The 14,761-nt window shown below is 45.7% G+C and overlaps 1 protein-coding gene across 1 annotated transcript in view; it reads right to left on the bottom strand.

Annotated features, from left to right (window-relative positions):
* Positions 1-14,761, bottom strand: part of MCF2 (MCF.2 cell line derived transforming sequence) — a 97,903-nt gene that overhangs the window by 51,292 nt on the left and 31,850 nt on the right. The window contains exons 5-7 of the mRNA XM_084639259.1: positions 7,039-7,158; positions 6,171-6,287; positions 4,020-4,169 (exon numbers count right to left, since the gene is read on the bottom strand). Coding sequence (XP_084495385.1) covers positions 4,020-4,169; positions 6,171-6,287; positions 7,039-7,158 — 387 coding nt within the window. The remainder of the gene's footprint in view (positions 1-4,019; positions 4,170-6,170; positions 6,288-7,038; positions 7,159-14,761) is intronic.

The raw sequence follows: 14,761 nt of genomic DNA, 5'->3' as shown, positions 1-14,761 counted from the left end.
GACCTACTCCCACCTGACATTAGGGCTTCATTGCGCTAGGTGCTGTTCATACACATAGGGTATGATAGTCCCCTATCATATAGTCCCTGCCTCAAAAAGCTTCCAGGGTAAACTTTTAAATCACTAGGCCCCATAACTACGGGTGCACAAGGTCCTGCAACAGCACAAGAGTTATGCACCAGGCCCATTTACCTTCTGCCCTTCTAGCTATGACCCAATTATACCACCAAAGGCATTTGGCTGGGAATATCGCACCATGCAACTTCCCTCTGAAGGCCAACTCTTGTCCAAGAAAGAGCCTTTCACGGCTGTGACTGGACCCCGTCTTGCCTCCTTGGCGTGGCAATGCAAAGTACCACCTGATACTGTCAGCCCAACCCGCGCAGCTGTGTTTGTTGATTAATGGGAAACGCCGGGGCATGAGAACAGTGCAGTTGCACACCGTTGTGTGTGATGCTCCTGGATATTTCTTCTTTCTATAGGAAGGAGCAGCAGGATCATCATGGGAGGGAGGGGGGAGATTAAAAAGCAGCTAGTCTCACACTTCCTTCAGAAGTATGCCTGGCTGGATTAGCGTATACATAGACAACAAGCTAAAGTATCTCAAGGGACTGGTTTATTTACAGGGGGTGGGAGCAGATCCATCATTTGATTCTGTGCATTTCACCGGCCTTACTATGTTAAAAGAACAGAACAGATTTGATTTGTATCCCACGCTTTCTTCCACACTTATTGTTTATATTATTGTAGTGCCTAAGGGCTCCAGTCATGGACCAGAACCCCATTGTGCTAGGTGCTGTACAGACACAGTGTGACAGACAGTCCCTGCCCCAAGGAGCTTACTATCTAAATAGAGCAGGCATCACCGGGTAGGAGAAGCAGTAGAGAACACAAGCAGCGTGAACACTGCGAGAGTAGCAAATGTCATGTTAGTTCCACTTTGGTTCAGGGGGGCGGAGGGGGAGGGGAAGGGTTACTTAGGAGGGAATCAGCTAAATGGAAAGAAAGGGGTAAGGAAGGAGGGTGAGGGGGCCAGGCCAAGGCAGAAGAGGGTTAGAGGGGCAGGTGTGGCGTGACGTTGAGCTGAAGAGACCATGAGGGAGGGCCAGGTGGACCAAACAGCCAATCAGAGCACATGAAGTGCAAACTGTTGGAATGTGTTAGTATCACTTGGCACTTGATTGATGTGACCTAGGACAAAAGTTCTGACCACGTTTGATACTTCAGTAATCCAGGAAACACGAAAGGGAAGAGGAATTACGCAGCATGCTTTAGGCAAGAGACAGCTGCTACTTTACCCTCTCATGTTTAGCTCTCCAGAGACCTAAAGTCTCCTTTCGTTTCAGACAATTCCATTACACGGGAAGATGCTGTAACCCAAGCACCAAAAGCAACTGAACGGGTGTTAAATATGATTTTTCCCCTTCCAGTATATCAAAGGGGTTAATTTCTTAGTTAGCGTGCTTAATTAGTTTTGCTCTTTTTCTCATTACCTTTAGGAGTGGCTTCTGTTCAGTATCACAGCTACACAAATGCGTAAATAGTTCTTATATGTACTCAGAAATCTCCTGCCCCAGTCTTTCAGTTGCCATGACAGCAATCTCGTATCATTATGACTGCAATCTGTGCACAATTTCTTATCGAGCTTCATCTTTCATGTTCTTGAAAACACACACACACACACACACAACTAGGCTACATTTTGTTCAAGAACTCACCAGCCTTTTTGATATTTTAAACTAATGAATAAGATTAAAAAAAACCAGATGATTTCGACTGAATGATTAATCTAAAGGAACATCTCAATATTTTAACTGCAAATGAAAACTCATGATCTTTTTGATTTCGCCAGAAAACAAGCAGGCATCACTGACGTGTCTATAATTTACTATCACATTTGTAACAGACACTTTCTTCACTGTCTAAGGATTTGTTCCTCAACACAAAAGGTTAAATCAAACATGAACTACAGCGCATAGCTGGCATATTACAATTGTTTCTAAAAATACAGCGATATTTCCCTATCCTGTATATATTTTATATGCACCTATGTATACATACACAGAGCACATTTTGGTTGCCATTGTGTGTATTTCTAATTGGGAGCTTTCTATAAAGACAATGCCATAGGAATGACATAACATGATATATATAAATTATACAAACGTTACCAGATTAACCCATTGCACTCTCGTGCAAATACAGGACCTAATCCTATATTACATATTATTAGCCCTACTGAATGCATGAGCAATCTAACAGGCAGGTTGTTGGCATTGGTCTGAGGCTCCTGCCTCCAGTGCTGGAGGTAGGTTGCGGGTTCAAATCCACAGGAGCACTTGGCCAATTACTCTTACAGCACAAATTTTAATGGTGAGAGTAAATTAACCATTGGAACAATTAACCATGGGTCATGGTGGATTCTCCATCAACAACAATTTTTCTATCAAGATTGGGCATTATTCTAAAAGATCTGTTCTAGGAATTCTTTTGCGCACATTCTATGGCCTGTGTTATATAGGCAGTCAGGCTAGATGATCACAGTGGTTCCTTCTGGCCTTCGAATCTCTGAACTGAAGTTAAGGCTTTCAGAACTATACCCAGTCTGGCCTCTCACATATGCAGCAGTATCAAAAACAACAGCTTGGTTGGCAGCTGCTGTACCCAAAATCCTTGTGTAAGCATATAATATTTTAATCATAATCTCAAATAAGTAAAATATATCTTTAAATATTAAAGAAACAAGAAAAGAAGAGTTCTGCCAAAAAGTACAGGAAGGCTTTCGTGCTTTGCCAATGACAAATGGGGAGGAAGAAGGGAAGAAGTTTAAAGAAAGTTCCATTATGGCAGTGGAGGGAATAGCTAGCGGCACTCAATAATGTATAGCTGGGAGCAGGTTACATATTAGAGGCCGGGTGTGGGCAAAGCCTGGAGGGGTGGCTGTTTACGAGCAAAGCAGTGTAAAAGGGATCTCAGGCTGGAGAGCTGAGGGGACACGGCTGGAGAGCTGAGGGGACACAGTTGTTCAGGTAGGGTGACCAGGTGTCCGGTTTTCAACCAGGGAACCCTGGCGGCTCCGGTCAGCACTGGCAACTGGGCCAATAAAAGTCCAGTCGGCGGTGCTGCGGGACTAAGGCAGGCTAGTCCCTACCTGTCCTAGCACCGCACTGTGCCCCGGAAGCAGCCAGCAGGTCTGGCTCCTAGGCTGGGTGGGGGCGGGGGTCATGGGGCTCTGCACTCTGCTCCTGCCCCGAACATCGGTTCTGCACTCCCATTTGATTTATATAAAACAAGGGGGCTCACATTAAGATAAAGCTCACATCATGGGTAACAAAATCCGTAGTATATTCTCTCAATATATTTACACCTACACATTCACTGCCTCCTCTCAAACCAAGGGACCCTTCCTGAAGTCACTGGGAGAACAGAATTTGCCCCATAGTATCTGTGAATCTGCAATCACATTCATAAGAGGTATGCCGCTCTAGGGCAAAATTATCCTTCAAATCTATCCCACTTTTCTGCTCTCTTTATATGTGCAAAACTCCCATTGATGTCAGTGGGAGATTGGCATTGTGTTCACCCTGCATATGCCAAATTTGGGTACTATCAAGCAGATCCACGAGGGAAGCATTGCACTTGGACTTGACAAAGCCTTCCATAGTTCTTTCCTGGAAGACACGCTGTAGGAGAAGAGTGTGATGCACATTCAAGAATGGGCAAGAATTGCTTTGTTTCTCGAGCTCTGACACCTACATGGCTATCAAATAACCAGCTAGGAGCAGAGAGTTTCCTGGATGTTGGCATGGCAATTGTTTGAATGGATGAAAGGCAAATATAGATGTAACATACAGAGATAGGTATAGTTTATTTTAACGGTCATAATAGACACACACGCATATGGGGGAGGGGGAGAGAGAGAGAGAGAGAGAGAGAACAAACAGTCAGTCAAACCACAGAAGTCCGACCTTGCAGTAGGACACTGACTTATTATAGAGCTGAGTTTCTGAGTAGCATACCTTGAGCTGACAATACTTTTCTGTGCGCAAAGCCAGGATGCGCTCAATTGAATACGTGTCATCTGGTAGCTCTGTTTCTGCCAGCTCTGTGCCGAAAGATTGTAACATCTGTGCAATTTCCTTCACTGTTAGTGCAAAACTCTCAATAGCCTGGTGGAAGACAATGATTTCAACAGCTTATCAGGATAGTCTAAGAGCTCATCAAAAAATGCACTAAGGGCCGTGCTGAGATTTTCAGATGAGCCTAAGGGAGTTAGGCACACCCCAACCCATTGAAATTCATGGGAGTTGGGCAATTAACTCTTAAAGCTCATTTGAGCTTAAAGCAGCTCAAACCCTGCTCATATTAGAGTCAATGGGAGTTTTGCCATTAGTTTCAAAGTAGCTGCGAAGTTTATGTATTTTAATCCTTGTACAATAGTAAGATTTAAGCCGGGGGTTCTCAAACTTCATTGGACTGCGACTCCCTTCTGACAACAAAAATTACTACCTGATCCCAGGAGCGGGGACCGAAGCCTGAGCCTGCCCCAGTCCCACTGCCCTGGGTGTGGGGGCCAAAGCCAAACCCTGAGCTCCACCGCCTCGAAGGGAAGGGGTCAAAAATCGAAGCCTAGTGGCTCCAGTCCCAGACAAGGGGCCTGTAACCTGAGTCTTGCACCCAGGGCTGAATCCCTCAGGCTTTGGCTTCGGCCCGGAGCCCCAGCAAGTCTAAGTCAGCCCTGGCGACCTCGTTAAAATGGGGTCACGATCCACGTGGGGGTCCAATGGGAAAAAAGGAGATCAACCTTTTTTCGGTCTCATTTTTTAAATTATGCTCAGTAGGCTACGTTATAAACACCTTTTTGCTTAACAATGTGCTCTCAGTAATTCTTGCCGCCAGGTGCAGAACGTGAAGGAGAGGCTTGTGGCCCCGATCCTGCAATGAGCTCCATGCAGATACAGAGGCCTGCCCTTGCGGCTCTCATTCCAGGATTATAGCCATAAGCAATAATTCGGTGCAATTTTCATCAGCATTTTGAGCGGTCCGGATAATAATTAGCAGAACAGCCTACCATAGCTGTGTGAGCAGACAGTCCATTGAAATCAAAGGGTGCTGCATAGAAATTTATGGCAGGATATAGCTCAGAGAAAGCATGGAGGCCAAAGTCATAGAAAAATGGCAATATGAAAGAGTTGCACGTGCAAGGAACAAACACCCTTATTCAATTACTTTAATCCACAAGCAAAGAAAAACGCACAATATTTGTCATTTTAAACCAATGGGACAAAAGGAGATGATCTCTGTATCTGCTGTGAAGAGAATTTTACAATGGTTTTAAAGCGATGAGGGGCCTAAGGAAGTTAGTTGCCCATCTCCTATAGAAATTCTGTGCCTAATTCCCTTGGAGTCCTTTGCAAATCCTAGTCAATAAGCAATGGTTAAAGCGCACCGGGTCATGTACCTGGGAAATCACAATTTAAGAAGCCAGCTGGGTCGCTGAGGGGAGCATGTTTGTTGTATAGCCTGAGGGGGGCAAACCTCTCTGATTCGCTGCTTTCCTCACTTGAATACCACCTAGGCAAGAGCAGCCAATCAGAGTTGTGCGGAACTCTGAGTCCCGCCCCTCAGAAGCTGACACCATTCACACAGGAGGGGAGCAGAAGGAACCCAGCAGTTCAAGGCAGGTCTGGCTCCTTCCTCTCCCTTCCTCTGAGCAACAGGATTGCTCCTCTTCCTCACTGGGAAGGCGCAGAAAGGACCCTGCTGGCCTAGGAGAAGGGGGTGAAGAATGCCTGAGCTGCAGGAAGAGCAGAGGTGAGGTGGGGGGCAATCGGGGGATGGAAATTGATGGAGGGATGCGTCAGGGGGACAGGTAGATGAGGGGGCAATGACAGACAGACAGACAGACAGACAGACAGACAGACAGACAGACAGACAGACAGACAGACAGACAGACAATCTCCCTTCTTTCAGATCCCTTTAAGCACTGCCAATAACTTGAGCTACACAAAGGTCTTGATCGTGCAGGGCGCTAACTAGGGAATCGAGGGTGTTCATCACCTCCCAGGAGGGTTTTAGTGGGGGGCGGCAGCTCTCAGCACTTTGCAGAATCAGGCCCTGCTTGAGCTAGGCTTTACACAGAGTAACCCCATATAAGCGGCGCTACGTACAGTTCTGAAGATAACCCATTCGCTATGACGGTATTCCAAGGTGCCCCCGAACTCCGGGGTTAACTGCTTCTCATCAATATACATCAGCAAATCACTGACTGAGCTCAGCATAACCACCTAGGAACAAAGAAACATCATTAATTGATTCATTGCAGCTTCTTCACAATTATCATACAAATCATGCCTGCAAAACTTCATGTACTAATCTCTATTATACAAACTAATTGGGGACTGAAGAGATTCATAAAATTGAACATCTCAAAACCACAGTAAGTACAGTGCATAAGTTGCAGTGTTGTACAGTGCATCAAATTTCTTCTCATCTTTCAAGCCACTGCAAAACGATTTCCAGGCATCAAAATATGAAGGGATGTTGGTTTGTTCTTCACTGACAGTATTCATTATGTGCTCATTTATTTTTATGTAAGGAAAAAATGGTTTAGATACCTTGTCGTTCGTTAGATTGGTATTCTTAAAATCAAGACCCTACTGTATTTACAACATTGGCTTTTGCACCAATTATTTCTTTATGGCACGCCTTCATTTTACATGCAGCTGAGGTCAAATTTGTATTTATCAATTACAGGCTAACAAAACATACGCTTATTTTAGAATATATAGATATTCGCTTTTGTTCACATAAAATGAGTTGACCCAACTTTTTCTGATAGGATAGCTCAGTGGTTTGGCCTGTGTCTGTGTGGGTTGGCCACTGGCCTGCTAAACCCAGGGTTGTCAGTTCAGTCCTTGAGGGGGCCATTGCGGATTGGTCCTGCTTTGAGCAGGGGGTTGGACTTGACGACCTCCTGAGGTCCCTTCTAACCCTGATATTCTATGATTACATCATGCACAGCTGAAATACTCATACCGGTAATTTGAGTAGAAAATCCTCCTGACTGAAGCGAAATCCAATGTCAGTGAAAGTGCGCTGGAAAAACCCAGTGGGACGTAGAACCATCACTAGCTGCAGGTTCCCAGGGAAGGAGGCCTGCAGGAAAACATGGCAGATGATCAACATGGGCATTCAACTGGTGAAAATTCAGACGAGACTCAATTGCAAAAGTGGGTCAAAATTCAAAGCCTACTTTTCAAGCAATTCTTACTATTTCTTTGTGCTCATCCATGATTCACTCACCCCTCCTTACTTTAACTGTTGCTCTTTGGCAGATGAAAATGCTGGATTTGAAACATTCCATAAAATGTTCTACCAAGAAATGAGTCATAGCTGTGAAGTAGCTGTAATTTAGCTCCGTGATTCATTATGTAATGTACTTGTATGTATTCCTCAGAAGTGTATCAGAATTAACCTGCTCATCCTTAATAATTATTGGCAATGTTTAATTTGTGGCACAAATATTAAACCTCATTTCCATATTTCAAACATAGTGGTAGAGACTTGTAAATGATACACTGAAAAGAATGTTGAATATTTCAATGGAGCCAAGAAAAATTACTTGAAATCACAGATAAGCAAATGACAGAAGGAACCCAGTTAATTAAGATGTATGATATTTCTCTAAAATCCAGTTGTGCCAAACTATCTCCATATATTATCTCATATATACATTTTCTTACTGTATCTTGAGAACTTTAAAAGTATCAAGTGCACGTTAACTTGTCAGCATAAACATGTGAATCCTTTATCAAGTGTAAATTACCATTTCATTTATATGATTATAAATGATAGAAACGTCCTGATACTTCCAGTTAAATCTACATTAAATGAAGTTTTCACTGAGGGGCAATGAAAAAAACCCTGGTATGAAATATTCACTAGCCCATTTTTCAAGGGAAAAATGTGTACAACTGGCGGGGGGGGGGAGGGGGAGCGGGAAGAAAGATGACTTTCACATAAGCATCTACACTCTGATGAAGAAGAATACAAGCATCTATATCTGTGCACACAAAACACGGTTTGGTTCCATAAACATCCCATTATGTACTGTTCAAAGAAGCCATAATTTACAGTTGAGATGTGACACGCACAAATTACACTGTGGCAAAGTTTGCACGCAATACAAAATTACTCGAGACAGTTAAGTCCAAAGCAGATTGCAAAGAATTACAAAGGGATCTCACAGAACTGGCTGACTGGGCAACAAAGTGGCAGATAAAATTCAACATTGATAAATGCAAAGTAATGGACATTGGAAAACATAATCCCAACTATAAGTACAAAATCATGCGGTCTATATTGGCTGTTACTACTCAAGAAACAGAGCTTGGTGTCATCGTGGATAATTCTCCGAAAACATCCACTCAATGCAGAGCGGCAATCAGAAAAAGCTATCAGAATGTTAGGAACCATTAGGAAAGGGGTAGATAATAATGCAGAAAATATTGTAATGCCACTATGTAAATCCATAGTACACCCATACTTTGAATACTGGGGGCAACCAGAACTGCACTCTCTCAAAAAAAGACATATCAGAATTGGAAAAGGGGCAGAGAAGGGCAACAAAAATTATCAGGGGTATGGAACAGCTTCCATATGAGGAGACATTAAAGAAGTTTGAGACAGTTCATCTTAGAAAGGAGACGACTAAGGGGGGATATGATAGAGATATATGAAATCCTCAGTGCTGTGGAGAAAGCGAATAAGAAAGCACTTTTTACTCCATCACATAACACAGGAACCAGGGGTCATCCAATAAAATGAGTAGCAGCAGGTTTAAAATAAACAAAAGGCACGGTCTTCACACAAGGCACGGTCAACCTGTGGAACGCATTGCAAGGAGACATTGTGAGGGCTTAAAGTACAACTTGATTAAAAAAAGAATTAGATACGTTCATGCAGGATGAGTCCACCAATGGCCATTAGCCAAAATGATATGGGGATGCAACCCCATGCTCTGGGTGTCCCTAAACTTCTGAGTGCTAGAAGCTGGGACTGGACATCAGGGGACGAACACTCAATAATCACCCTGTTCTGTTCATTCCCTCTGAAGCATCTGACACTGGCCACTGTCAGAAGACAGGATACTGGGTGAGATCGGCTAGTTTGAGCCAATATGGCCGTGCTTATGTTTTTCTTAATAAAAATTTTTAAAAAACCTGATTGAGGATTGTGCTCCTCTTAGAAATGGTCAGTGCTCTTTTGCATCACAAGAGCCACATAAATGTGCTATATTCATCTGTAGTGATTTTAAACAGGAGTGAAAAAATAAAGGAACACAAACTAAGTTCCATTCAATGGGAATTTTGCCAGGGCTTAAGATTTCGCTCTGACAGCAAGAGCGAACCACTAAATGGCCAGTGACATTGTCTCAGATTCAAACCCTGGATGCCTACCCTTTCCTTGCCAATATTTGTACGCTATTGCTTTGATACCGAATGTTGGTTAGTAAAACGTTTGCCAGTCTAGAGCTCTGTGAACCTTGCACAATAAAACCTCCCACCAGGCCGAACCTGCCCCTGGGCTTGTTGCCAATTGAAACTTGGCCCCAGTCATAGAAAGCTTTGCAAACCTGGTTCTAAGACTAGCTATTACTCCCTTCCTCCAACCGGCTCAGAATCTCCCTTTAGCAAACCTGCTGGGAACCGTACAGCCTGCAGTTCTCTCTCCCAACGAGACGGCACGCTCACACGCTCCTCCTGATATTTCCGAGCAGTCCGGCTGACTGGAGCTCTTCGTTTTCTCCCTGGCACAGTAGGGAAGGCAAGCCCCCTCCCATGTGGTCCAGAGAAGCAGGCTGCCTGTCCACCCCTCTGCATGGCAATCAGTGGGACTCCAAATGCTGCTGCTGTTGACGGTCCCATGGTTGGTTCACCTAGCCCGTTATGTCTTTCTGAGCTCTGATGTACCCCACAATGAACAGCAGCGCTAGGGAGTCCCCAAAACATGTGAGGGGAGGGAGGCGTGTAGGCGTTATTGGCACGAATTGAATACAGGCGTCAGTCAGCATGCTGTAGTACAGTGGTACATTCTGGCACAGTATGGGGGAAAGGGAAGGTGTCAGACCCTAGACTAAGGTCAAGTCCAATGTAGGCAGCAGCTAAAGGGCCAGCTGCCACAAGTTTATAGGACTGATGCTGTGAAACTGGCGGGGGGGGGGGGGGAGGAAGGTCTGGCAAGAAGCTCATTCCTGTGTAAAGCACCACCCTCAACCAGAGGGGGGTAGCCAACCACTAAGCTCCCACCCAAAAGACAAGGTAGGTCCGGAGAGAGGTGGGTTTTCTGGGAGAGGAGAGGTCTTAGACTTCGCAGTTTGATAATGTCAAGACACCAGTGTCTCCTAGGAGGGTTTCACAGACCCAACCAAAGCCTGGCAGTTTCATCTGAGCATCTCAACACAATCCTTGGAGGGAGTGAACCTGACACGCCAAAGTTTAGAAGGACTCATGTACAGTTACAGAACCAGAGACCAATTTTATGTCACATCAGTGGGTTAACTTCAGACAGGTTGCTGACTAGGAACGCAACCATCCTCAAAAGGTCAGAATCAAAGAAAAATTCTCATCTTTCTTTTGCCAAGGGTAGTGTTAACTGGAAGAGCGGGAAATCTCCAACTTGAAAGTCTGCAATACTCCAAATTACGGATGGGGGGAGGGGTTGTTGCCATTTTTTCTTCTCTCAAGTCAGAGCTTCCTCTGCTAACATGCAGGGGTTTGTTTCAAGAATTTTGTGCTGTTTGGTTCTCCCTAACAATATATAGATTGTGAGGTGGTTGGACATTTGTTGCAAGCCACATGGATGGTCACACGGCATCTCTCCTGATCATTAGATTAGCCTGTCCCATGAACTCAGGAGGCTCAAGGAAATCATTTGCAATCAGGTACCCATAGGGAGAATCTGCACTGGTTGTCCCCCCTATGAGGCCTGTCTGCCTATATACTACTGACAGAGCATGTATGCCGCCCTGGAACTGCATTCCTATCACATGCAATTCCCTAGGTTTACCACTCTCAGCCTTAAAACCATTTTACTATTTGTTTATTAGTCTCACCCCACAGCATAGTAATTTCAACAGCAGACGTTCCTCTGAAAACTGGGCAGGGGAGCAGCAGCCACCAAGGAGATCACAAGGCTCCATCAAGGAGCCACAGCAAGATGAGAATGGACAGGTACAGCTTACATTCCTCCCAAATCCTGCACCCAATCAAGTCAATGGCCCAAACTGACATAAACAAGCACGTGACCCGGCCCACTGCCACTTCCAAACGCGGTAGTTCTGGCAGACCTCATAGCTCGATCTTTGAACAAACTGGGAAGCTTTCATACAGCTGTTGTGTTAAACTCTGGCCCAGTGCCTCTCTGCAGTCAACAGTCTGTTGAGAGTAGACCCACTCCTGGCTCCCATGTGCTCCCAGACCAGCTGGATCTGGGTAAAATCTAAGCTGTAGGTCTACAGGGCACTCTCCTTGGCTCAGACCTCTTGTCTGATGCCCTTCCTTGGGACATAGGGTGCTGCTGCCCAGCTGCCCTAGACCCCAAAATCAAAAGCCCCCAGCCTCTTACATGTGCTCATCCAGGGGTCCACCTAGAGACTCTCTGGACTTCAATTGAAACCCTTCAGGGACAAGATGTCAGGATAGCAAGAAACACTGGCTTGACAAAGGAATTGCTTAACCAGGATGAGTTTACTCTCAAAGCACAAGACATTACAGATCTTTGAAAACAAAAGTCCTGAAATGTACCCTCCCTGTGAGGCTGAGGTTTGTCAACATGTCAGGCTGGGAAGAATTCCTCCTGCAACTCTTTCTTAAATGTGGCAATGATCAGTCCTCTCGCCCCCTTGGGCAGAAGAGAATCCTTCTCTTTAATAGGAACCCTGTTTCTGAGCCTTTTGCTCAGAGAGTGAAGCTACAGATCCATCAATTACACTCTCCCTCCCCTCTCCTTGCCCTGTTCAGGATGCTGTGTAGAAAAGCTATTGTTCCACCGCGGGCAAGGCCTGTAAATGAGACACAATCAGCATCCCTGGCCCTAAATTTCTCTGTGACAGCTCTTACACCATGTCTACACTACGGACTTTACAGCAACAAAGCTGTGCCACTGTAAGGTTGCCCATGTAGCTGCTCTCCTGCCAGCATAATTAAATCACCCCTAATGAACAGCAGTAGCTATGTCAGCAGGAAAGCATCTCCCGCTGACATAGCGCTGTCCACACCGGTGCATTTGCCGGTGAAACTTTTGCAAAGTTTTGCCAACAAAAGTGCTCGTGTAGACATAAGCCTTAGTGTTAGTCCTTCAACAAGGTGTCAAACGTCTTTCTCAAGCCTTGCGATTCATTGGGATGAAGTACAGTAGATTGCCTTTGGGCATGTCCAGGCTTATGCAATCATAGTTCCGAGCATTTTCACACATAATACAAGATAGAGTTCATAATCTGGCACAGATTTATCCCAGTCTGTCACATCTGGGATACAGGCAAATTCCAGTCTGATATGGTATTTTTAAATGTTGTATCCTAAACTTAAGTAAGAGGATCTGTTTGCTATTAAACATGTGTCACGTTTCACCCAAGAGGTAGCTGCATTTCCAGAATGGGAAACAGGATTCCTACTGTTTAGAAAGCATTTTAAGATTTTCCTGCATGAAAGGTGATTTTATCAATGTTCAATCAAGGTCACCACTTAACGAGAAGCAAAAAGGTGATATGTACTTGACGAAGAAATGTACCTTTTGCAGATCAATATCTAGTATGGACTACGTATGGAAAAATCCCTTGCTTTAAGTCTGCTACCAGCAGAAAGGTGTCCTCTGTGTAGTATTAACTTAAGGGGAAAGATGATAGATGAAAATAAAAAATAAAAAATCAGCTGGTTTAATAATTATTCAAAGTTAACGTTTATGAAGGCTTCATTGCACTTCTCTATACCTTAATGGAGGTTAGCCAGCACCTTTGCGCTCAACTCCAATATTAGCCAAGGCAAGAAATGTGTCATGCGACAATAGGACAGAGAAAGAACATGTGGGGAACTTTCACACCCTATGCTCCTCAAATCCAAAAGAGGGAGCGTCTTAACCCAGCTGAACTTCCAGTCCTACCATTCATTATACTAAAGAGAATCATTGTCATTTGATAAAACCTGGTAAAAAGACCCATGAACCCCTTTATACTCAATTTCCCTTCTCCAGCTTCTAGCATTCTCTATAACGTGAGAGTTAGAAAAGAATTTAAAGTAATCTGTGCAATGAAAAAGAATCAACCCGCTGATAATATTTTAACAGCGTTCCTAATTTAGTAGCACTATAATTTGGGTTTTTTGAAAAACGATCCAAAAGCTCGAAGGACATAAAAAATTAAGCCCAAAAAGGGCAATCCACTTTTAGGGAGTGAAGCATCCTACTGTCTTCAATACACACAGTTTTGTGACTACATTAGGACTTACATAGGTTGGAAGGAACATGGCCATTATTTACTTAATTTTCTGCACTAAAAGCATTTACCATCTTTTCTCAGAATTACATTTAAAAGCATAATCTCCCCCTGAATAGACAACCCTCCATTGGGATTTCCCTGCACCCAGGGAAAGAAGAACAGACCAAGAGGAAAGGAAAACCCACCAGGAAGTTTGATCCCGGACACAGGAAACGGATCAATACACAGATTGCAAAGTTAGTGACTTTCTTCTCTCCTTGGAGAGCAAAGTCAGGCAACAAAAACGCTGGGACAGTCGTAGGGCAGCTTCTACTTCTGCTGAAGCTAACAAAGCTACACCATGCTCGGATAGCTTTATTGTACCCTCTGAGCCGGCGGCAGAGTTCACCAATGCAGCCTCTATCTGCCCAGCTGCCGTTACAACCGCAGGATGTTCTCGGTACGGCCTTTCCCCAGGAACGCAGAGGGTTTCTGGGGAAAGCAGCAGACAAAACCTTCGGCTAGGTATTTTGTTGGTTTTAACGCAACCTCAGCACGCAGGACAAGGCTGCAGAGAGATCTCCGGGGCATCCGGCGCCTCCTTCGAAAGGAGACGCGCCTCACCGTGCGTCCTGGGATGCTCGGCTGAAATCATCAGGGGACAGGGTTGACATCTCCCCCCTCCTCCCTCCCTCCAGCTTTCGGGCGGGCGATGCAAGCAGCAGGCGGGTGGCCGCATGCAGGGCATGCCAAGGCAGCGTCGCCCAGGTCCCGGCACCGTTCAGCCGCAGCCTTGCACGCGAACCCGGGCTGGGCAGCTGGCAGGCCGGGCCCTTACCGCATTGCTCCGGGGCCGCCGCATGCCTCCGCCGGGGGTCGCCTCGGCCATCGCCGCCTTCCCCGGCTGGCGGGGCGGCGTGCCGGGGCGGGAGCCGCCGCTCAGCGGGGGCGGACCAATCCCGCCCGCAAGCCGGCCCCCCGCACAGCTGCCGCGGCCGCCGCTGCCAGCGCGGCCCCCGCTCCGCCTCGCCCGGGCCCCGCGCGCCTCATCCCAGCTCGAGCCCGGGGGCTCACCCGGGGCGCGGCTGCGGGAGCGGACCAGGCATGCACCAGGCGATTGACTCTCGCCCGCTCCCTCCGTTTTTTCTTTTTAAGGTGGAATGCCAAAAATCTTCCTCGAGTTGGGGGCTGTTCGTTCCTGGGGGCGCTCTCTGGGGAGCCCTTCAGAAAGCAGAACGCCCATTTCTTGAATTAGGGGGGCCTTGAAAGACGCATCTTTAAATGATA

The sequence above is a fragment of the Lepidochelys olivacea genome (genome assembly GCF_965140295.1).
Source record: "Lepidochelys olivacea isolate rLepOli2 genome assembly, chromosome: 9".
Classification (NCBI taxonomy): Eukaryota; Metazoa; Chordata; order Testudines; family Cheloniidae; genus Lepidochelys; species Lepidochelys olivacea.
Note: the sequence above shows the minus strand (reverse complement) of the source record. Positions and strands in the feature narration are given on the sequence as shown.